The sequence below is a fragment of the Crocodylus siamensis genome, chromosome 4, assembly GCF_052110815.1.
Source record: "Crocodylus siamensis isolate JL-2025a chromosome 4, ASM5211081v1, whole genome shotgun sequence".
NCBI lineage: Eukaryota > Metazoa > Chordata > Crocodylia > Crocodylidae > Crocodylus > Crocodylus siamensis.
This window is the reverse complement of record NC_143398.1, coordinates 60381475-60405496: the sequence shown is the minus strand read 5'-3', so window position 1 is coordinate 60405496 and position 24022 is coordinate 60381475. Positions and strand designations below refer to the sequence as shown.

Genomic DNA, 24022 nt, shown 5'->3' with positions numbered 1-24022 from the left:
TAGGTCATGGCAGGAACACACAATACTAACTCTTAATGGTGCTGTTTTGGTTCCTACTGTGCATGTGAATCCCAGACAAGTTTGTGAGAGAGACTGTTGCAGTTGCTTTTCATTCAGAGGTAGGGTATCAGCCCTGCTTCTTTCTCATTTCTAGCCTCCAGCACAAAGCTGCTCTTAGACAAGCTATAGGGGAGAGGGGGAAGGGACCACAACAGGACAATCTGCTCCCATCAGTGTTTCATTATCCTCTTCATATAGTTTTGTTCCAGAGTAAACCTCTCCACAAGAGGTGTCATATACTAAGCCTACTGTCATGTACATGTTTCTCTTACTCTGCAGTCAGCTACTTTAGTATCTCATGTCCTGACTTTGAGTCCTCTTAAATTGGTAAGAAATAAACTTTCAAACTCTTGAATGTCAAGACTTGCACCTAAAGCACAGATCTGCCATTTCCTGAGGGCTCTTATACACTGCTTCTTCCCTATTGAGAGATTCAGGCAGCATCACTACTGATTGCTTAGGCACCATAATCACTGTTACTTCTTAATCTGTTTGGAGTGGTTCCCCCAGGATAGGAGTCATGACAGAAGAAATCTAAGTATAGATATATTCAGTAGATAACTGAAGATCAGATGTTGATGATTATGCAGGCTTTTGTCATTCTTAAGCATTTGTCTGTCTAAAATAATGGATGTTTACTGAAATTATGTATCTTGGAGGAAGGGTGAGAAGGAAGTGAGTGAATCAAAAATGTTACCTATAGAATATATCTTAGGCCCCTTCAGTAGTTAGGAGAGTAACAAAGTACTTATATGCATAAGACATGTTTTTCCCTAGGACTTTGAAAATTAGAGGGCTTTTTTCTCTTGCATTTCCCCACCCCACCTCCTCCCAGTCCTTGATCTTTTTTAAACCTCATCTAGCTCAGCCATCACTCTTCTTTCATGGATTTTTCTGATTACATCTTGAGCTGGCATGTGATCAGGACTTTGCTGTGGTAGACCTGAGGTGTGAAATGTTTTTCCCCTGCTTTGACCTCAATCTGTTGCCACATTTAAGGAACTCCTTAAAATCGATAATCATAGGTTTTTTATTTAGTTTGAAATGGGTGGACACCTTCATTCTTACGACTCTTCTTTTTCCTATGTTTGGGTGCCTTAATTTAAAACCATTCCTGTCATGAATGAAAACAGAGGTGAAGTTATTTTGGTTTATTAATCAAATCTTATAAATTTTTCAGTAAAACAGCAATTAAGAAGAGCTTCTTTTTTAAACAAATACTTTTTAGAATGGCAAGGGCACTGCTTAGTATTGATTTAAATACTATGCACTTTTTAAAAATCACGTAGTTTGTGGAATATCCCTTTTGTGCTTTGACTTCTTTTTCTTTGAACAGGGATCTGAAAAACAATGAAATATCATGGACTATTGAAGATATGAATGGTGCTTTTTCTGGATTGGATAAACTTAAAAAGTTGTAAGTATGACGGAACTCAGTAAACCGTGAATTAGGCTCAGATCGTATGAACATGCTGATGTGAATGAACCCAATGTTTAGAATGCTATGTTCTCCTACAGCATTTTTTTTTTGGGGGCGGGGTGGAGTTCTCTTTGCTGTTTTGCTCTTTGAGTCTTTCTTTTCTAGGAAAATTAAAATGACAGTTCTTTTTAGTCAAACTAATATGGATAACATGAATCACTCTTGAATGTTTGAATCATAGAGTAGTAATGTTGGAAGGGGACCTCTGTAGGTCAAGGTCAATCCCCTGCTCAAGGCAGGATCATTCCTGACTAAACCATTCCAATATGCATTTATGTGGTCAATATAGAGTTTCGGGAAGGTGCTTATAAAAAGCTCTTTGTGAAAAACTAGGATTTGTCATGCTTAGGGATGTACTCAAATCATGGAGCTCAGGGCTAAATTTCACAAGCTTGCTTCAGCCCTGGGATCCAATTTGGTTGTCAGATTGCAGCTTCACCTCTCAAGGCTTTGGCTGGGATGGCTGGCAGATGTTTGGGCTGCCTCCAGCCTACTACACCATGGCCCTGCCTGGCCCCACTCCCCACCCAGCCCCAGCCTGGCCTCCATGGGAGGAAAAATAAGACCTCCCTGGCCCTTCATAGGCACAGGAACAGGCCACCTTGTTGCCCCCTGGCTGGGCAATGCTGTCACCCTACCCCACCCGGCCCTGCCCCCCCACACCCTTCCCCAGCCCCATGTGGGCAGTGGGATGGACCACTGCTACCCACTGGTCAGGCTCCCCTGCCTGAACCGGGCCACGCTCTCCCCCCTGCCCTGGCTTGGCTGTGCTCCCCTTGGCCCTGCTCCATTCCTCCTGCCATGGCCTGGCCATGTTGTCCCTCAGCTCAGTGCCCTCTGGCACAGCCCCACTCCCCCAGCCCTGTTCCCACCCTTTGCAGCACCCACTTACTGTGGGATGGATCCAGCCATGCTGGGAGGCTTTGGCTGCAGAGAACTAAAAAAAGCAGGGCTGGACCTGTCCCTGTCTTCCCGGGCTGCAGAGGCTGCATGAGGGCAGCCCTTAGCCAATCAACAGCTGGGGCAGGAGAAGCAGCTATCTTGGCTGGTGCCCAAAGGGGAAAAACAAAGACAAATCATTTATTTTTACACAGTGCCCTACTCTTCCCCACTTTGGAGGGGAGCTCTTTTTAAACAGATTTTTTTGATTTTTGCGGAAAATGCCTGATTTTGTATTTTCCATGAACATCGTGAAATTGCAACTTTGGTATATCCCTGTTCATACTAGAAAATGAGACATGCTGTTAAAGAGTACAAAACCATAGTGCCCAACAATAGTCTTTCATAGGGTAATTTAGTATCCAGTGGAAATGACTGTCATAATGAAACAACGTACTTCCAAAAATACAGCCATAAATTTACATTACTCCATTTAAAAAAAATCCACCCTCCTAGTTTTGTACATCTTTTAAAATCTTCCCATAATATAAATAAAAATAAAAGGAAAAATTAGTATGTTTAGGAAAGAGAGATTTTCTTCAGTGAAAATGCAGTTCAACAAGGACAAGTGCAGAGTGCTGCACCTGGGGAGAGGGAACCAGCATTATGGTTATAGGTTAGGGGCTGACCTTCTCTGCAGCACAGAGGCAGAGAGGGATCTTGGAGTCAGGATTGACTCCAGGATGAATATAAGTCACCAATGTGACGAAGCAATAGGCAGAGCCAACTGCACCCTGTCATGCATCAACAGGGGCATCACTAACAGGTCCACAGAGGTCTTGCTGCCCCTCTATGCGGTGCTGGTCAGGTCGCAGCTGGAGTACTGTGCCCAGTTCTGGGCGCCGCACTTCAAGAAGGACGTGGGGAACATGGAGAGGGTCCAGAGGAGGGCCACTCATATGGTTGGGGGCCTCAGTGGCCAGCCCTATGAGAAGAGGCTGAGGGACCTGAATCTCTTCAGTCTCTGCAAGAGGAGACTGAGGCGGGGGGATCCTGTGGCTGCCTACAACCTTATCAGGGGTCACCAGCAGGGACTCGGGGAAAGTCTGTTCCCCAGGGCCCCCCTTGGGGTCACCAGGAACAATGGCCACAAGCTGAGGGAGGATAGGTTTAGGTTGGATATTAGGAAGAACTACTTCACTGTAAGGGTGGCCAGAGCCTGGAATAGGCTTCCCAGAGAGGTGGTGCTCTCACCTTACCTGGAAATCTTCAAGAGGAGACTGGATAGGCACCTGGCTGGGGTCTTATGAGCACCCAGTGCTCCTTCCTGCCCATGGCGGGGGGCTGGACTAGATGATCTGTCTAGGTCCCTTCCCACTCATTGATTCTATGATTTTAAGAAGGTTGAATGGAGAGCATTAGTCACAGTTTAGTAATAAGTGCCAGAAAAACAATTGCACAACATTTTTTTCATAGTTCTAAAAAGTGCCCCCGTTTTATTGCATCTGTTCTACATTATATATTTATATTTTCCAGAATACTCCAAGGAAACAGGATTAGATCCATTACAAAGAAAGCATTTTCTGGCTTGGATGCACTTGAACACCTGTAAGTTCTTGAAATTCATATGCAACCCAACAGTAGTCAAAGTGTATGTCAAAACAACCCAACAGTAGTCGAAGTGTATGTCAAAAGTAACTTATACATAAAATGAACAAGCTTTGGTTATAGCTGTCAGAGTAAAGCATAATTACAAATTTGATCAGAAGTATAATACTCCTAGTAGAATTTTATGTTTAGGAACCTGCTAGAAGTGCAATGTATAAAATGCACATCGACTACAAAGCTTTATATTGTCTGCATTTGGTTATGGACCTTGTAACTACATTCTTTTTTTGGAATGTAAACTACTGTTGCTTCCATTGTAACTTTATTCAGGTTAATACATGTTTATTCTTTCTTTCAGAGATCTAAGTAACAATGCAATTATGTCAGTGCAAGGAAATGCATTTTTACAAATGAAGAAGCTGAAAGAATTGTAAGTACTTGTCACTGAACAACTCCATAAAAGGAAAATCAAACAATATCAGATAATTTGCTAATTAAGTATCTTGCTCTTAGTAGCTTTTTAAGTCCTATAACTTAATACATCAGTAGGCATGTGTGTGTCTACCTAGCATAATGACTGCACTACAGTTGGGTAGCTTCTGATGAGGTGTTCAGTGTCTACTTCATTTGGAATCTAGGCCCTAGTTTAAACAGCTTGATCTTTAATATATGAGATAAGAGAAACTTTGATGTAATGTGCTGTGATCTGAGCACTGCTATCTTTGGACTAGAAAACATCAGCATCATAACTCTTTTGCAGTGACCCATCTGTCAATCCTTATACTTTGGTCCCTCTGCTCTGTGACCATGTGAGGTTAAGTCAAGAAGGGGTTGCTTGAGTGACTCCTCCTTCCCCCATATTCATCAGTGCAGTAGCTGTTTCCATTTCATGTTGAAATGGAAAAGACTTCTGTTCTTTCATTATTTGGGTCACACTTAATACCTCCCAGTAGTGCTATCTCCTTTTTTTTTTTTTTTTAACTTTGCACAATCTGACAACAAACAACTGGAGTAGACATGGCTACAGTGAGAAAATGAGTAATGTGGCAGATCAGGGGAAGCCAGTGAGAGTAACTATTCAAGCTGAATGAAGCAACTACCTTTAACTTTGTTGTTGGTATCCCGAGAAAATCAGATGTCCCCAGATTACTATTCTGGGTTAGAGCTGGAACTGCTTGGAAACTCTTATTCTTGATTAGCACTTTCCAGTGTCAGGTCTTAGGGAAGAAGTAGTTGGTAGTGCACTAAACAAGGTCTAGTAAAGGAAGAGGCTTGACGATACTATGGACAATGTATACTTTAGCTTTTCAAAGAAGTAAGCTATTCCATCTGGGGTTTTTGGGGGGTTTTTTGTTTTTATTTTTTTTTAGAAAGAGTTACCTTTGGGGTTCCCCTAAAATTACCTACTGTGTATTTGCCCATGTCTACCAGCCATAAGAGAAAATGTAATGTCCTGTCCCAAAATTTATTTAAACTAACTTCTTTCGTTATGCTTTACCGGTAATTTTACTTATTTAGGATTCTAGAATAGATTAGACAAGGCTATGACTGTTTGTAGTACCAGGATGGCCAGGAAAATAGTAACTAGTTTCCTTCCATCCTGAGAATAGGATCATCCTTCATACTTTCATTTAGAAAAGTTCTGTTCCTTTTAGGGTTCTGTATAATAATCAAGTATCTTTAGATTTAGACCACAGAGGCTTTTTTTTGGCCATTCTCTCCTAGGTTGATAATGTTATCAATGGGTGGTCAGTTGTATATTTGTCATAGCTTCCCAAGCAAATTCTAGGAGGTCACTGATAAATTGTTTTGAGATCCATCTTTTAACCTTAATCCAAAACACCCTGTGGGATGCCTAGAAACAGAATTGTGAAAGGGACCTCCTAAAACATCAAGTCCAGCCCTATTCTGTCACAGGCAATTAAACTATTTGGGATTTTTGCCCCACTGCTCCCATTGAGGTCTGTGACAACAAAAGTATATAAATTGGGTGTTATAAAGGCTCTATTTTGAAATGAAGCTGGTAGCCTTCACTGCTTTTTCTTGACCCTGAATCTCAGATGAAATCAAATAGTTTCAAAATCTACTATAAGCAAATGGATAATACCTCTGCAATTTAAGTGCTTATAGGAGTGGAGTGTTCATATGCCAGCAGGCATTCATATTTTTCAGTAAAAGATCTACAGCAGTGTCTTGGACAGAAGGAGCAGGAAACTTATTTGGAAGTCATAGATCTGACAAAATCTTAGAGCCAGTGAAATCAGTGATATGACTCACATTGCATTCAGGTGGGACAGAAATTTGCCTGTGATTGTTGATGTATAGTTTCAAAAGATATTACAACCTGGACTTTTGCCTCATTTTGACAAAAGGTTTCTTGCGGCCAGAAAAAACGGTTGGATGTTTCTTCTTTGTTTTAAACAATTCATGTATATATCACTGTAATGCTACTTATTTCTTCTATTATCAGTCCTGCTACAGTTTTAGTTTTTAGTTGCTTCCCAAGAAGAGCTGGTTAATCCTCAGTTTGGAAATACCTAGAAGGAAAGGATCTTTATTTTCAAAATGTTGCCTTTTGGAAACAGCTTGAATATGTAGCACGTGGAACCCTTCTCTTCTAGAGCATTGTTTCTTTTAACATCACTGCTCTATCCCTTTTGTTCACCTATCTTAATCCAGATCAAGTACAGAGCTGCCCATCTGCAAGCATGCAAAATGTTGGTTTTCAAAAAACAAATTGGCAAGTAAGAATGAAAATTTCTGTTTTTGAAGACTACAGTCTATGATGATATCACATATGTACTAGATAAAGTTAGCTTATTAAATATTAAATGTGACTGTATTAAAATAAATGTAATATTATTGACTGGACTTGCTTGTGTAGATTTAGAAAAAAATGAATGTAATTGGTTTTTTGGGGGGATTTTTAGGTACTTAAATACATCAAGTCTTCTGTGCGACTGCCAGCTAAAATGGTTACCACAGTGGGTTTTGGAGAACAACTTTCAGAGCTTTGTAAATTCAAGTTGTGCACATCCTCAGCTGCTAAAAGGAAGAAGTATTTTTGCTGTTAGTCCAGATGGGTTTGTTTGTGGTGAGTACCCCTTCCCACCCCAACCTCCCCTGCTTCTCTCCTCCTCAAGTTTTCCTTAGCAGGTTTTGGGGGTTTTTTTGTAGTGTTTTGACACTTCGACTTCTCATGGTAGGCTCAGAGGGGGATTAATAATAGTTTGCTAACATTTCATCCTCTGCTCCTCAAACTTTGATCTAGAGATTCCTAGCCTGCAGTTTCATACAGAGTAGGCGATAGTGACATTTTTCTCACTTTATCTCATGGGACTGCATGATTACCTGATATGCGCAAAGGAAAAGCTCAGTGATTTGTGGTAGTAAAGGTGTGTTTCCAGAGTTAAGAATGGATCCTGTCTAGTTTAGCATCATTTTTTAAAATATGACACATTTGGTGTATTCTAAGATGTTGTTATTGTTGTTTGGATAATCATGTGCAAATTATGTTAGAATTTCCTTAAAGTGTGACATTGTAGGTGAATAAATTTTGAGGTGACGGTCTAATGATGACAACAAAAATAAATAAATTACCAGGTAGCTAATGAAGGATATTTCCTTACTTAGAAGGAAATCCCTTCCAGTGACAAATTATAGTAGGGAAATTGACATCTAAAAATCACTCTATTAAGCCAAAGGTAATTTTGATTTTTTTTTTCAGTGATATAGTAGTTTACTGTTTGGTGCTAGCTGTAAAACATTTCCAGGCTTTTAAAATACATTAGCCCTTCCCTCACAAAGAGGAAAACCTTAAGGAAAATTAGTACTTGAGTAAACATAAAAAATAAAGCAATTTTATAACAGAAAAGAAAATGCAGTCCTTTAATTTAATAAAACTGTATGAACTACTTTAATTGAACCTCCAAAATGCAGCTATTGCAGATACTATGTTACCATTACAGAAGTTGGTCAGATAGGCAGCCTGGCTAAACATTTAGGCTTTGTGCTGTGCATAGAGATTGCTGGAACTTTCTGATGCAAGACTGTAGAGAGAAACAATTTAGCCATTTCTTCTTTGTTTTCAAGTATTCAGTCCTGGGTTCAAAGTTATAGTTCGCGCAAGTCCAGTGGTTTCCAAACTGTGGGTCGTGACCCCAAATGGGGTTGCAGCATCAGCAAGTGGGGTTGCCAGGATGGGGGACTGTGGATTTTGGAGTGAGGGGCCTTACTGAGCAAATAGGGCCATAAATGGGGTCAGGCTAAAGAAAAGTTTGGGAAGCACCACTGTAGTCCCCAAAATATGTATAAACTGCACTGTACTGTTCCTTTCTAAAAATCGAATAAGCTCCAACAAACAAGAAGTAATGGTTAGCTATGAAAAGTGGATAGTAGATTTAGCCTGTCTTGTGTTTTGCTGAGATTTGGGTAAATTACTAGTTTTGTATGCTTGACACACATGTTCAAGCCCTCAGAATCATACCGTGATAAAATTTTGAGAATTATTCAGAAACAGTGAAAGGAGGAGAAAATCTAAAATTTATTAATGGAAACAATGTGTAGTATCTGTGTAACTTGGAAATGGTCAAATTAGCATACTTTCTAAAATGCCCTGTTCAAAAATGAAACAAATCATGAGCCATTTTGTTTTGCATAAATTGTTAAGTGTCTGAAAATAGGTATCTAAGTTATTCATATTAACTATTTAGTCTTTCAACAGTGGTGCTGTGATAAATACAATATGGTTAAATAAGTAAAATTGTTTCTATTTCCTTTAAGTCTAATGCTGAAACTAATACTTTATGTAAAATGAGAAATATATTAAGATTCTCTAAAAAGTCTGAGTAGTCTTACTGATGATAAGTTACTTTTATCTGGTCTGTTGCATCAGCTTATTTTAGTGAACAGCTTCCTTATCCAAACAATATTCCTAATGATTTTAATTTCTTTTAGCACTGCATAGGTGGATTCAGTTTCTTCTTTCATATCACCAGTGTACTTGGGGAAACTCATATTTAGATTACTGCCGATGTCGGAATTTGATCTGGAGAACTTATTTAGGTGTGAAATAGGAGAAGGAAACAACCTGGTGCTCTCTTAGGCTGTAAATAGATTTGTTCTGGGAGAAAGCCTTTTGTCCCAGGATCCTACAGATCTACAAATCCACTGTTCAGCTTTAAATCCCTCTGAAGTATGTGGGATAAAATATGCTAGTACTTTCTCTCTGGGCATGGCTGCATGTATCTGTGTAAGGCTATTGCAGGTCATTCCCAGGGCAAGCTTTCTAAGTTGTGTGCTCTTGCTGGCGACCTACTGGGAAAGGAACAGCTTGGAAGAGATGTATATAAATGACTGTGCCATGCCTGTTTTAATCTGGGTCAAACCCTGGGGCAGTCAGGGCTACTACCTCAAATGAGATATTCATTTAATGTCTCAGAACTCAAACTGCTGCTTCTAATGTGGATGTGAGGGTTAAATTCATTCCATCTTTTTTTCTTGTCAAGTGGTCTGACATTTTACAGGAAAATAACTGAAGGATCGAACATGGAACACCACAAAATACCACAGTTCAGACATCTCCATCTTTGTTACAAAATAAATAAAAGCAACACTCAAAATACATGAGCTACTGTGCTTAGCAGGTTTTCAGCAGTCTGGCATTTATAAACTGGAACAAAGGGTTCCAATCACTGTAGCAATGATTTCTTTATGTGGTTTTATTTTTGTGGATGTAGGGAGAACCCTGGCAGTTTTTGGTAGCATAAGAACTACCAAGAAAAGCTCATTGCAGCCCGAGCTATAGAAAAGATGAGGTTGAGGCTTAGTGACAGACAGGCAAAGTAGCTTTTGCAGATGTTACAGTATAGTTCTCCTTAGCCAAGCTTTTGTATAGACAGTGCACACAGTCTGCTTTAGATGTGCTTTCTTTTTATAAATACAACTTGACACAGTAAACTCATAAATATGGCATCCTTTAAATGTCTGGAGGCAAATGAAATATAAAACTAAAACATGTATATGTTTCATAAATACTTGTTTGACTCTTTTCTCAATGTATAAAAGAAGGCTTGCAAGCTAAAAGCATGTTGTAGGGACTCAGATCTTGGCCTCTCTTCCTTAGCATCACACCTTTTTCCTTGTCCTGTCTTACAGATGATTTTCCTAAGCCACAGATCACTGTCCAGCCAGAAACCCAATCAGCAATCAGAGGCTCCAATTTGAGTTTTGTGTGTTCAGCAGCCAGCAGCAGTGATTCCCCAATGACTTTTGCATGGAAGAAGGACAATGAGTTACTGCATGATGCTGAAATGGAGAATTATGCACATCTCCGGGCACAGGGCGGTGAAGTGATGGAGTACACGACCATTCTTCGGCTACGCAATGTTGAATTCAGCAACGAAGGAAAATACCAGTGTGTTATTTCAAATCACTTTGGTTCATCTTACTCTATCAAAGCCAAGCTTACAGTAAACAGTAAGCACCTTGTTTTCTACTTGTTGGATTAGGAAAAGACTGATTTTAAAACAAGATGCAATGTACAATTCGAGTTCTGCAGTTTTTAGAAAATATAATGAATTAAGATAACATTACCATTCTTGTTGGCTCTATTGTGCTAAACACTTTTAAAAACATAAATAAATAAACCCTCTTCCACAAGGTGTTTCTATCAAACTAGACAAGACAAAGTGAGATAGGATGTGTTATACTCCCCATTTATGAGAGATAGCAATAGAACTGTTGTATTTAAGTAGTTTAACTGTTACTTGGCAAAGGGCATTCAGGAAGTACATAGCAAAGTTGTGACTCAAACCCATATTTCCTATGATATGCCTGCACAGTGTCCCCAGGACTAGTAGGGAGGCATGTACTCACACCCTGGTCATCCGCTCCTGCTTACCTGCATCAGAGCTCTAAATGCAAACTTAAGCCACTCCCAAGGGAACCCCTGCAGTCACTCCCATGCCTGCTGGAGGGAGGTCTTCCGAGAACCTGTGTGAGGCACCCGTGCAGCATCCTCAACTGCTGCATTTCTGGGTTCAGCATGTGTGAGCAAGAGTAGCTTGCTGAGTGTGTCCCTTCCTGCTAGCACTAGAGACATGGTGTAGGCATGCCCTGAGTTTCAACACAAGATTTTTCCTTAAATATAAAAATGTAGTTACTCAGTTTTTCAAAAGTTTCTAGGCATTATAGCTTGGCTTTTTAAAACCTTGTAAGGGCTATTATCGAAATTGTTATAAATAAGTTTCATGTTTGTTGGAGCTGAGGGCTCAGAAATTGAGACTGTTGTGCAAAGGAAGAAACACGTATAATTTGTCCAACATCATTTGTTTTGCTTTAGTGCTGCCTTCATTTACGAAGATCCCCATGGACCTAACCATCCGTGCCGGGGCAATGGCCCGATTAGAATGTGCTGCAGTTGGTCATCCGGTACCACAGATTGCTTGGCAAAAAGATGGTGGCACAGACTTTCCTGCAGCACGCAAGAGACGTATGCATGTCATGCCTGAGGATGATGTGTTCTTTATTGTTGATGTAAAAATTGAGGACACTGGAGTTTATAGCTGTACAGCTCAAAACACTGCTGGAAGCATCTCAGCAAATGCAACATTGACAGTACTAGGTGAGAAGTGGCATAAGTTGTCTTACCTTAATGTCATTTTTAGGTGTTAATAACATGTTCTATAGACTGTAATAGAGAGTTTTGCATAAATTCACTATTGGTGTATCCTTTTGGAAGCTTAAATTCCCTTAAAAATATTGCTTCAAATGAACTCTCTTAATCTGTTCCCTGAATGAATATATACTGATGGGTTTTGGGCTAGAAATACACAATTACGTTATACAGAATAACAAAGAGGGATGCTTCATTTCTCAGTGCATTGTTAAAATTGAAATTATTGAATGTATGGAAAGGAGAAGGCTTATGGATTTCCTGAAAGTATAGGTATGGTAAATTGCCACAGAGTCCCCTCTGGAGCGGTAGGAGGAGATGTGTTAGCTCAGGATTACTGCAGCCTTGTCACATCATCTTCCCCTACCCCAGGACCGCAGTCTCTGGAGACTCTTAAGACCTGGGACTTTCAGTCCCTCACACTACCTGGGTCTCCATGGCCCTGGCTCAAGGAGTTGGCATCATTTCTCTCCTGAGAGAAGAACTCTACCTCCTGCTGCGGAGACCAAGTACAACCTGAAGTTTCCAAGCAGCAGACATTGCTGCTTTAATAAAGTCATTTACTGGGGCAGAGGCCATCCAGCCAGTAGTTCTCTGCCCCCTTCTTCAAAGTATTAAGCAGTTCCTCTGTCCTCAAATCAGTCCCCAGAGCATCCCCAAAGATTGCTATATAGTTCTCTTTCCAGTCTTTTCTAGCTCCTGAGCCCCCAAGTTCCTTCACTGTCTATCTCCAGACTCTCCTCAGACTACTCCTGCTGTGAGCTGACACCTTCTTATTTATACTTCCCTTTCCCTTGTAATGCTAATCTCATTTAACTTCACTTCAGCCAGTTGGGGTCCACCATCTCACCTTTGATATGCCAACAGAGCTATTCAAAATTCTCTTGGTGCTAAAGGTCCGTCTAGTCCCACTTGTAGGTGCTTTGGTGTCTCTTTAACCCATGCTTTCTCCATGTACTACCTATATGGGAAAACTGAGGTATGCATCTTTGTAACAACATGAACACAGAAATATTGCAGTAAAACCTATAATTTTTACATGAGTATATAAAAGAAAGTGATCTAGCTATTTAAGAGCAGAGAAGTCAAGTGTGAATTTAATTCTCAAGAATATGGCATTAATGTGTGTCTTCACTTCCTAAGTTTTTATTCTGTTTGTAGGGGTAACATACATTTAGTTTCTGATCTGAAGATGAGCAGAATGTAGTCTTTTAGCTCAGACTGCCCGAATGTAGTTTCCCTCCAAACAGCTTTAAGCTTCATTAGGGCTTAATGATGCCTCTAATTTAGTTAAATCACTTTCCAAAATTGTTGGCTACTCCAACATTCATGTGGAAGTAAAGTTCTAAAATGGCTTTTGGCAGCATATTTAATAGCTGGTCTTGACACCTGAGTGGTTGCAACAAGTATGTTTATATAGTTCATGTGTGACTACTTGTTTATGTAAAAATTCTGGCTTTTTAACAGTTAAATGAAAAGTAAAACACAAAAGTACAGGTTTTGTGACATTGAATATTGCCCTCAATAATGTTTTATATTGTGGGCTAGAGGATATGAGAGGGATGGACATTTACCTGTTTTTCTGGAGTCAATTCCAAATATTGTGTTTATGATTTCCTTTCAGAAACGCCATCATTTTTGCGGCCCTTGCTGGACCGAACTGTAACAAAAGGTGAAACTGTAGTTTTGCAATGTATTGCTGGTGGTAGCCCTCCACCACGGCTGAACTGGACTAAGGATGACAGCCCTTTGATGGTAACAGAAAGACACTTCTTTGCTGCAGGCAATCAGTTACTAATTATTGTCGACACAGATGTGGAAGATGCTGGGAAATACACTTGTGAAATGTCAAATACGCTTGGAACAGAAAGAGGGAACATTCGTCTTAATGTAATTCCTACTCCCACCTGTGATTCTCCTCAAAACATAGCCCCATCATTAGATGATGATGGATGGGCCACAGTTGGTGTTGTGATCATAGCAGTGGTTTGCTGTGTGGTGGGAACTTCCCTTGTGTGGGTGGTCATCATATACCACACAAGGAGAAGAAATGAAGATTGCAGCATTACAAATACAGGTGTGTAAACTGAAGTTTAGCACTTGAAAATACATCTGTCAAGTATGTTTGGTTTTTCGGCATAGCAATTTATATTTCTTGACTTAAATTCAGAAGGATGAGTTACTTGTTAACTTCATCACATTGCTAGCTGATCTAAAAAGTCTGCAGAGGATCCTGAAATATACTTATGGTTTTATGGATGTTTTTCTTTTTTGTTTAATTATAGATGAGACAAATTTGCCTGCTGACATTCCAAGTTACCTGTCATCCCAGGGAACATTAGCTGAAAGGCAGGATGGGTATGGATCATCAGAAAATGGAAGTCATCATCAGTTCATAACTTCTTCCATGGGAGGATATTTCTTGCAGCAAAAAGATAGTAATGGTAAGTGCCTAATGGCCCTACACATCTTACACGTTCTACTGGTGACTAGAAATTAACTATTGTCTTTCTAACTAATATATTCAAATGGCACTTCAGTGAAATTACTTTGATAGCAGAAGACCTGTAGGTTGCTTACTAATTGACTTATCTACATAGTGTAAGCTGCTTTGTACCAAAGTGAGTGTTCCTAAACAGGAATTGGACCATTATGAGAGGGCTGTCTTTAATTTAATTTTATACTACTTAAGAAACAACTCATACCAGATCAAGAAAGAAACTCTTTGACGTTTACATGGGGGGCAATATTATATATATAAAGGGCTTCGTCTGTCTGCCTGTCTGTAATGCTCTTGGAGCACTCTGATTGGCTTACTGGAACAACCAATCAGAGTGCTCCACACAGACAGCCACACACAGCAGAGTGCTACCTCCAAGGGGGGCAAGGGCAAGGCCACTGCTGCCTCTGATGAGCAGGATGGGGGGGGAGGGGGGCAAGGCCAGCAGCGCTGGCCTTGCCCCCCGCTCTGTCCCCGCCATCATGGCAGCACTCTGCTATGCCAGTCTATCCCCACCGTCCCTTCCATCCCCTTCCGCCAGAGATGGAGCACCACCATGACGGCGGGGATAGAGAGAACAGAGTGGGGGGTCAAGGCCAGTGCTGCTGGTCCCACTCCTTCCCTCCCCTCCCCGTAGCCCGACTACTTGGAGGCAGTGGAGGAGATAGTGAGGCAAGCTTCTCCCCCCTAGAGAGCAGCACGGCAGCAGCACGGGGTAGTGGGTGGTGGTGCTCTGTCCCTGCCCCCCCCTACTCCCCCCGGTCATACTTGATGGGCCATTCACTAGTGCTATAACTACCTTGTTTTCTTGCATACAATACACCCCAAACATCTATTTTTTGAAAGGCAAACTAAAGAAAAATATTTTTCCAGTGTTCTTGTTGCATAGATTAGGGACAGAGCTTAATTTTCAGCTGACTCACCTGCTTAATTAAGTCTGGAACCCTCATTGTTGCTGACGACTCATCTCTATGAGCAAATCTGATGTTGAAAAGAGCTAAGGAGTTTCCAATGCTATGAAATAGGAGCTGGACCAGCAGCAGCTAGCAAACAGAAACATTGCCACAAGAAAGATTAGCTTGATTAGTGGAACATCAAGACCATTAAAAAGGAGAGACAGTTGATAACTCTGGAGTAAACAACAATGAGCTGTTATTTCAACTGTTTGACCTCAGTAGTTTGAATAGTAACACAACAGTTGCTAAACTGGAGCAGGAGTCAAAAGAGGGTGCTTCCCTCCAGGGTGGAAAATCAGTTTCCCTACTTAATACATTCACCTCAGTTTTAAGGGGCTGGTTGTTGGGGGGCCAAGGTGTGTGTTTTATGCAAAAAAAGACTGTATGTGAATATAACCAATGAAACTTTCCTTGCAGAAAAGTCCTTAGGGGCAGATCCAATAAAAGGCTTATGCAACTAAAAATTAAGTTTTGCAACGTCTCACTCTTAGGTCTCTGGCATCTGGAGTGGAGTCTAGAATCTGTGCTCCCTAAACAGTATACTGAGAAAGTTTAGATAACTCATAGCCATATCCAGAATATTTGTATGCTAAGCAAAGAGCTACATAATGCCAGCATGCCTACAGCTAGTCAGTAGGAGAACAGGGGTAGGATAGGGAGTAGGTTGGAGGACAGAAGTGGGTTTGAATTCTTGCATCAAGCAGGATTTCAAGGCTGCAGGGAAGCACCTGAATCCATTCAGATTCTGTAGCTCCTACCTTTAAGAGAAGGTTTGGTGTGTTATGTCATTTCTTTCAGAGAACTGAGCTTAGTGTTCCCTTAAAATTGTATAGCTGTTGGAGGAAAAGGAGATGATCCTGATTTGTCTGTTATACTCTATGGTACTCTATTACACTATAAGGTTATAGTGCTCTTCCAGGAATGGTGACCCCAGACTCCATTCCATTCTCATCTTGAAAGGTTCACGTCCAAATCCCCCACCTCTGTGTGCCCTAAGTTGGACACTTTTCTGGGTGAAGGTGCTCTCCACTCTTCCATTTGAAGCTGTGCATTGGTGCTAGAAGATTCATTGGACTAGGAAAAAAACCACAAGGGAGAACATGATTCTTGTCTAGTGGTTAGGTTCTGGTTTCTGTTTAGGTTTTGGTTTCCAGAACTGTTTTTTTCAGTATTTTTATCCAATAACTGTTTAACATAACCCTCCTGAAAAGGGTTGGGACTAAAACGCGGTGTGTCTCTAAAACTGATTAATTCAATTTTTGCTAAAATTATTCTTCCTTTAAATGTTATATCTCTTTATACATAGTATGACTTTTAGTTGTGTATTTGTATAAATAAGGTTTTGAAGGACAGCAAAACCCCAACACAAGAAAAAATAGTGTAGAGTAAAGCCTAGAAAAGAGAAGCCTGTCTATTGATTTACTGTCTCTATTTTTAAGGCATTTGTCATCTAGATAATGGCAGTGAAACAGATCTGGAAGGTGTTACAGATCCATTCTTATGCCACTATCTGGGGACTTCCGGGACTGTGTGTTTAAAAGGGAATGCTTATGGCTCAGATGCTTTTGAGGCATATAACACAAGTAAGTTAAATAAATTTGTAGTCCTCTTACTTCAGTCTTGCATTTTGATATTTCTGATAATTTTTTTTTAACTTTTAAGGCTGCAGCCCTGATCAAAGAACAGTGTATATGGAGCCTAATGAATCTAGTTTCTTAAAGAAAAAAGAATGCTATCAATATTCACGTCCACCAGAAGATCCATTTGACCAGTATGTTGGGAGTATGGAAATGCAGGCTACAGGTAGCAAACTGCTTACCACTTACACTCAAAATGAAGGAAGTGGAGTGAAAAGCTTGAGTCTAAACTCTGATGCATTTGATTCGAATAGAAGTCAGGAACTATCTTCTGATATCATTAGCAGCACTTTCATGGGTATGTTTTAGTCACTATGTTTTAGTTTTGTTGTTGTTCATGGTTTTGCTACACCAAGAAACATTAATTTTCACACCTTTGTAAGAACAGGTAATACAGAGATTTGTTTGTTTGTCTTTAAACAACTAACTCACATGAGTATCCTTATACAAATGAAGGATCTGAAAAGAGGTGAGGGAAAACCAACATGAATCTTATCTAATTTTTTTCAAAGTATTTTTGTGACTTCATATATGGATTTTTAAAAAGATACTGAGGGCTGGATCCACCGAAGGACTAATGTACCTGCAAGTTTGGCATTGCAACACCTATGTTTTTGTTGTCTTGTTCCCAGACTGAATCCAGAACCCAGAGTTAGGCACCTATACAGTTCATGAGGGAGAGTTGAGTACTTTTAAACAGTGATCTGAAAAACATAGAGGCTGAGTGAGGTGCTATCTGGACCTAGGCAATAGGTTTGTCTGGACTCCTGCTCTTCTCTGATACCTAGGCATCTATCACAGCTATAGGAAGGTATCTGCATCTTCTTGGGATTTTGATTCTGAAGGCAGGAATCTACAACCATTCCTTTAGAAAATGAAGCAGAGCTCCCTCTCTCTCTTAAATGGTTCTGACTGAGCGGGAGCTCAGCACCTACAGCTCCCTAGTTAAAGCATTCACTCAGGAAGTTGGGGAAGCCTGGAGGATTCTCCCCTCAAGAGAGCTTCCTGGGTGAGCGCTCTGATGATTAGCCAAGTAATCTCTGTCTTGTGTCTCACTGACTGGTCAGAGCCACAGGAGATTATAAAACTAAAATTGGATTTGACAAATGCAAAGCATGATGCTGCTTGCTGTGTGTTATTTTAGCATTGTTGGCCATGAATCAGCAAAAGTGGGTAAGCACAGCACAAGCTGATTTATATCAGCGGTTCTCAACCTTAAACTCGAGGCACCTGTCCATAACTTGTGACCTGAGCAGCACCCCATTTCAAAAACTAATTATTTATTACAGTGCTCATCTCCTTACAGAGGTGCTGGCTAGTGGGGACAGGACAGTGGCCAAGAAGGAATTAGCTTGAACTTGCACTTGTCTGCACACACCTGCTTATCTCCTCACATTTCATGCCTGGCACCCTGGTTGAGAATCATTGAGTATATTAATGGGATATGGCCCTACCAGTGTTCCTCCTGTTGCCTGTATTGAAAGAAAATAGGTACGACTGCATTTTGTGATGGACCTGGTCCTTTGGGGGTGAGGAGGAAGAAATGGGTTCTGAGTGTACCTACTTGTTGGGTTCTTTGGGTACTTACCCAATTCTCTGTATAGTTTCTAGAACAGCACTGAAATAGGAGCAAAGTGCCTTGCCCTCAGTGCTCACATTAAGACTGTTCTGGGCAAGCACAAAAAGAGAACTGCAGTTGGCTAAAGAACTTGGAGGTCAAACAAGGACATGTCTAGTGAATTTAGGTACTTTCAGAGGAAAGCAGGCATTAAGGGGTTTTTTTTGGATTGTATTTTAGACTTAAGAGTCAACTTAAGTCCTGTTTTAGGATCTGAACATTAATTATTTAAAGAAATGTGTGCGTAGCCTCATTTATCCAAGCTGACTATTGTTATGGAGCCTCCTTTCTTTTTCCTTTTCTCCTTCTGTAGTGTTAACTAGATTTCTGACTCACTGCTCACTGCTGACATTCCATTCAGTAGCTCTTCCTAGCAGTGTGCGTGTGACCAGTCTTGAATCAATAAACATATCAGACCTACAGAATGAGTAATTCAAGTAACAAGGCTTTTTAATATCAGCTTTTATAAAACAATGTGTTCAGTTTTGCACATTCTTTTCTGTACACACATTTCCTTATTTCCTGTCTCATTCTAACGGTTGTATTCAGATAAAAGATTATATTGTAAATTGAAGTATAGAAAATCAATATAATTCTGCAGATACATTGTGTAGATTATTGCCTTAAACAACAAAGGTTGTTTTTTAAATTTAAATTCCTTTAGGGTTTATACATTTAACTTATCAGAATAAAGAATTTGTGTCATATGTTTTTCACAGGATTTTATGGTTCGACTTGAAACATCACCCACTATTTTTAGTTTGTTTCATAAGTTTTTACATACATAAGTTAGTATGTAGTGACAGACAGCTGTTTAGACTCCAGTGCCTTTGTCTTCAACAGCTTGTGCCTCAACAGAATTTTTAAGCCCTATATTCCCCATTCCTTTGGCTCAACCCCCTTGTGATCCCAAGATGGCTCCACCCTTCTCAAAGATAATGTATCCATCAAACAAACCTGGAAGGAGCACTTCAAGATTCTGCTCAACTGTGAATCTGAGGTTTCAGTTGCCACCATGGAGTCCATCCCTCAACGTCCAGTAACAGATTCTGTTGCTGATCCCCCATCCTTCAAGGAAGTCTGGTGTGCCATCATTCAGACCAAGAAGAAAAAGGCACTAGGACCGGAGGGCATTCCTGCAGAGGTCTTCAAAGCTATTGGAACAGCACTAGTGTAAAAATTTCACCAACTTCTCATCAAAATATGGGTTGATGAGGAAGCTTCTCCTGACTTACAGAATGCCAACATTGTAACCATCTTCAAGAAACGGGACACGTTAGTGTGTGGAAACTACTGAGGCATTGCCCTGCTCTCCATTACTGGGAAGATTCTTATTTGCATCCTTCTGAATCACCTTCCCCTTACCGAAAATGTCCTTCCAGAATCCCAGTGTGGCATTAGACCATCACAGGGTACTACCAACATGATTTTTTATTGCACAACAGATCCAGGAGAAGTGTAGAAAGCAACACCAGGAGCTGTTTATGGCATTCCTTGACCTAACCAAGGCCTTTGACTCAGTCAGTCGTGAAGTCTTATGGAAGCTGCTGGCTAGATTGTCCATTAAAGTTCATTAGTATCTTCAGGCTACTTCATAATGGGATGACCACTGGAGTCCTTTGCAGTGGATCTGAGACAGACCCATTTACCCTCTGTACTAGTGTCAAGCAGGCCTGTGTCATCACCCCAACTCTTTTGTCCATCTATCTTGCTGTGATTTTGATTCTCATCCATGACTGCCTTCTTCCCAGAACTGGAGTTGAGTATAGAATGGATAGTTAGCTTTTCAACCTGCAGCTCCTTCACAGCAAAATGAGAGTTACCAAGACTGGCATCACTGACCTTCAGTACCCTAATGACTGATATTCTCATGCACACTGATACCGATCTGCAGTCCACCCTTGACCTTTTTTCAGGTGCCTATCATTTAATATTGAGAAGAGTAAGGTTCCCCATCAGCCTGCCCCAGCACAAGCTGCCTCTTGCCTCCCCCCTCCACCCCCCACACACAAATTACCATTGGTGGAGAACCCCTGGAAGATGTTGAGCATTTCCCACACCTTGGCAGCCACCTTTCTCAGCCAGTCTCGATGTAGAAATTAAACATAGGATTCTCTGTGTCAGTGTATTCTTTGGAAAGCTGTTTTACCATGTCTGCTGACCAAGATCTGCAGATGGAAACTAAAATCCTGGTCTACCATGCCATGGTTATCCCCATGCTCCTCTACAGGTGTGAGACATGGATGATGTATTGAAGCCATCTTAAATGCTTGGAATGGTTCCATCAGCATCACCTCAGGAAGATCCTTCATATTAGATGGAAAGACAAGATCACTGCACCAATGCCAGCATCCTCTCTGCAGTTAACATAACCAGCATTGAGGCAAAGATCATGAAACAACAACTCCGCTGGGCTGGCCACTGTGCACAGATGGCTGACACTTGTCTCCTGAAACAAGTCCTCTTCTCTCAACTCGATCATAGTAAGAGGAGACCCTGAAAACATACCTTAAGAAGGGTGGCATCAGCCTTACAAACTGGGAAGTGCTGGTTGGTAACAGGTCTCAATGGTGCTGCATCATACACCAAGCTACTGTCCATCCGCCTTACTCAGGAAGCTGAGAAATGGCAGAGGAGGAAGGAAAGTGCACAGCATCCCGGCCAACAGCTGTGCCCTCTTCCCATGCCCTCCCCCACTGGCACCACCTATCATATCCGTGGAAAAACTTGCAGAACACGGTTTGGATTCCTCAGACATCTTAAAACTCAGCAATAATCCCCAGCCCCGCCCCTCCTGCCCAGCATACATTGTCCTATTGGATAGCCGATATATGTACTATACTGTTGATGCTTGAGTTGGAAAGTTCATAGTTTAATTTTTTTTTTCAGAAGCATGATGCAGTGGTAAATTTCTCTATTTGGTGAGAGGAAAATAGGTTTGCAGATCATTTGGTGCATATGTGAAATGCCATGCCTCCAGTTGTTTCACAGTAGTTTTTTCATAAACTTTTCATTAAAGCAAGTTTAGTACTGGAAACATGACTCTTCCAGTACAAAATCATTAATAATTTTATAAATAAAAATCTATTGTTTCAAAATCAACCTGTAACACCCTCAAAGAACTCATGAGATCTTAACAGATCACTGTGCTTTGATGCATTTAAATCTATGTCATTCTTTCATTTATTCAGTTTCCTCTAGTTTAGCAAAGTTTACCTGCAGTGGCTCTATATGGCAAGGAATGAGAGAAGGTTTATTCTTTTTCTGGCTGGTCCATCAACAGAATTGTTAATAAAATTGACTAAAGTAGCAAATTTTGCTTGATCATGCCTTAGTTTAGACAGTTGTGGGCAAAGGAGATAAACAGGTGCAAATGAATGCACAATTTGGCTTGCAGTTCCTTCATTACTGATGTTAGACTTTGCCAAAGAGTATTCTGTTTAGCATTCAGGTGGCATGGTGCATGGTTTTCAAATAATCATGTAGATTTTAATATCAGCCTAGCTAAGCAACACATTTTAGTCACTCTAAAAAGTACAGCCACACACTAAGAACATGTTGAAGAGATTTGTTCTATATTTTGCTTTAGAAAGTATCTTGTGATCTGATTGCAGTTTGTTATACTGAGACTTGATGAAAATATAGGCAGTGAAATTAGAGTGGGTTGTTCTGAATGGCTGTCAACCAAGTCATTTACTTTGGAAAAACATGTCTCAGCTAAGAGAGTCTTAAATTGTTCATGGGATCAGGTTTTTTCCCTTTTTTTCCTTTTTGGTGGGGAAATCATAGTACAATTTAGATACTAAGCCAAATCTCATCCTCAAGAACTTGAGCTCTGTCTGCCTTTGGCTCATATTCTTGTACTCAGAGAGACTCGTTACTGTTAACATGAGTATATTTGCACTTACACATTTTCTTTCTTGCAGGAACATTTGGAAAGCCTTTATGGAGGCCTCAGTTGGAATCTCTTTCAAGTTATAGACAGCCAGCAAGTTGTCTACCAAAAGCCTCCCATAATAATCCTCATGCCTCATTGGATTTTGACTCAGAGGCAGAGGAAGATGGAAAGGACAGGACATTTTCTCAAGAGGAAAATAACATTTGTACTTATAAACAGTCTTTTGAAAACTTTAGGACTCCTACTTTCCAGTCCTGTGACTTGGATACATAGCTGCTTTTGGACTTGCCATTGATTTATGGAACCAAAACAATATTTTAATGTACTACCTCAATGTGGAGTTTTAATTTAAGCAGAAAAATAAAAAAGAGAGAGAGCCATCATGGAGCCATGAATTCTGAAAGAATCGATACGTTTTTTTAAATATGAAAAACAATTGCCAAAATGAGATACAGGGAATACATTCCTTATAAAATACTATATTTCTAATTATTTTATAGCTTTTGTTTTATGCAAATGTTATCTTTTGTAAATTAACGGTGTAAATAATACTATGTGTATTTTTGCCAGACTTCATTTTATTGACATGAGTACTAAAGCATTCTAAACTTGTACCAGCAACTGTACATTTTATGAATGCTGTTTGCAGGTATCATGCATCTTATTTGCACATCACTTAATAAACTATGCTGCCTTGTGGTCTTGAGCCACATTAGTGTATGAGAAATGCAAGGTGGATTTACATTTGTAGAAAAACTTACATAAGTAGTGTACCAAGTCCTCTGCTACTTCTCATAGATTTGCCTACAATGAAGTGACTTTGTTTCATCAGGTTAAGTATCTTCAGCTCCTAATAGGTCCAATCATACAAGTCTGCTTGTGAGTTCAGTTACAGATGGCTCTTCCATTCTGTGTATCCACAATCAAATATGTATGCACAGATTCCATATTTGCCCTGTTCATAATGTTGGAATGTCAGCTGTCTAGCCATGTGTATACCATGTCAAGGTGAGTATGCTAAATTGATACAAAGATATGCAGAAATGTATTCTGTTTTTTTACAAAAATCAGGGCCTAGTAGCATCATTTTCGTCTAAGTAAATGGCTTGAGTATGAAATAATTGCCAAAAATGTAATGTAAGTCTGAGTCTTTGATTTCCCATACTGTGTCCCTCTTTTCTGCTCCCACAACCACTTCCACATGCGCAGCATTAAAAGGACATAAAACTACAGGAGAATTGCTTCCTTATTTTAACTTCTGCTGTTTCGTATTCAGCTGACCTTTTTTGCTTCTGAATAGATGTGTTCTGTGTTTATTCAGTTGCTCAGTCAAGCAACTGTAAATTTAATCTAACAAGAATACAATTAACCCTAAGTCCAAGAAAGAGGATGGCTTATTTATATGATAGTAATTAAGACTCGAAGCTTCCTTTTTGTTTCCTTAGTACAGATATCTGGTATTTTAAAAAGTTCTGAATCCTGTTTTCAGCAATGTATTAAAACAATTCTATTCTGAAATGGTTAATATTACAAGACATTATGTTTTTAAATCTGCTCGCTTTGAAGGTGCAAATTTATATAGTTGTCAAAACTCCTCTTTCAAACTCAATTGAAAGCAGCTGCTAGGACAGACCATCATAGAAACAGTTTTCAGAGGATAAGTCTGGAGCAAAGATTTCCCTGCCTAACAGCTGAGTTTAAGGGCTTTTAT

The 24022-nt window shown here is 40.2% G+C and overlaps 1 protein-coding gene across 3 annotated transcripts in view; it reads left to right on the top strand.

The window, feature by feature from the left end:
* The window catches only part of LRIG3 (leucine rich repeats and immunoglobulin like domains 3), a 64349-nt gene extending 40808 nt beyond the window's left edge, over positions 1 to 23541 (top strand). The window contains exons 9-19 of one of the 3 annotated variants that reach the window (XM_090042414.1): positions 1397 to 1477; positions 3956 to 4027; positions 4386 to 4457; positions 6958 to 7121; positions 10184 to 10504; positions 11370 to 11651; positions 13327 to 13779; positions 13988 to 14146; positions 16598 to 16741; positions 16821 to 16961; positions 22340 to 23541. In XM_090042414.1, coding sequence (XP_089898540.1) covers positions 1397 to 1477; positions 3956 to 4027; positions 4386 to 4457; positions 6958 to 7121; positions 10184 to 10504; positions 11370 to 11651; positions 13327 to 13779; positions 13988 to 14146; positions 16598 to 16741; positions 16821 to 16961; positions 22340 to 22584 — 2134 coding nt within the window. In that variant the 3' untranslated portion in view covers positions 22585 to 23541. Of the gene's footprint in view, positions 1 to 1396; positions 1478 to 3955; positions 4028 to 4385; positions 4458 to 6706; positions 6772 to 6957; positions 7122 to 10183; positions 10505 to 11369; positions 11652 to 13326; positions 13780 to 13987; positions 14147 to 16597; positions 16742 to 16820; positions 17094 to 22339 lie in introns of all 3 variants that reach the window. The other 2 variants (XM_090042412.1, XM_090042413.1) reach the window with 2 other exon arrangements.
* The last annotated feature ends 481 nt before the right edge of the window (positions 23542 to 24022 follow it).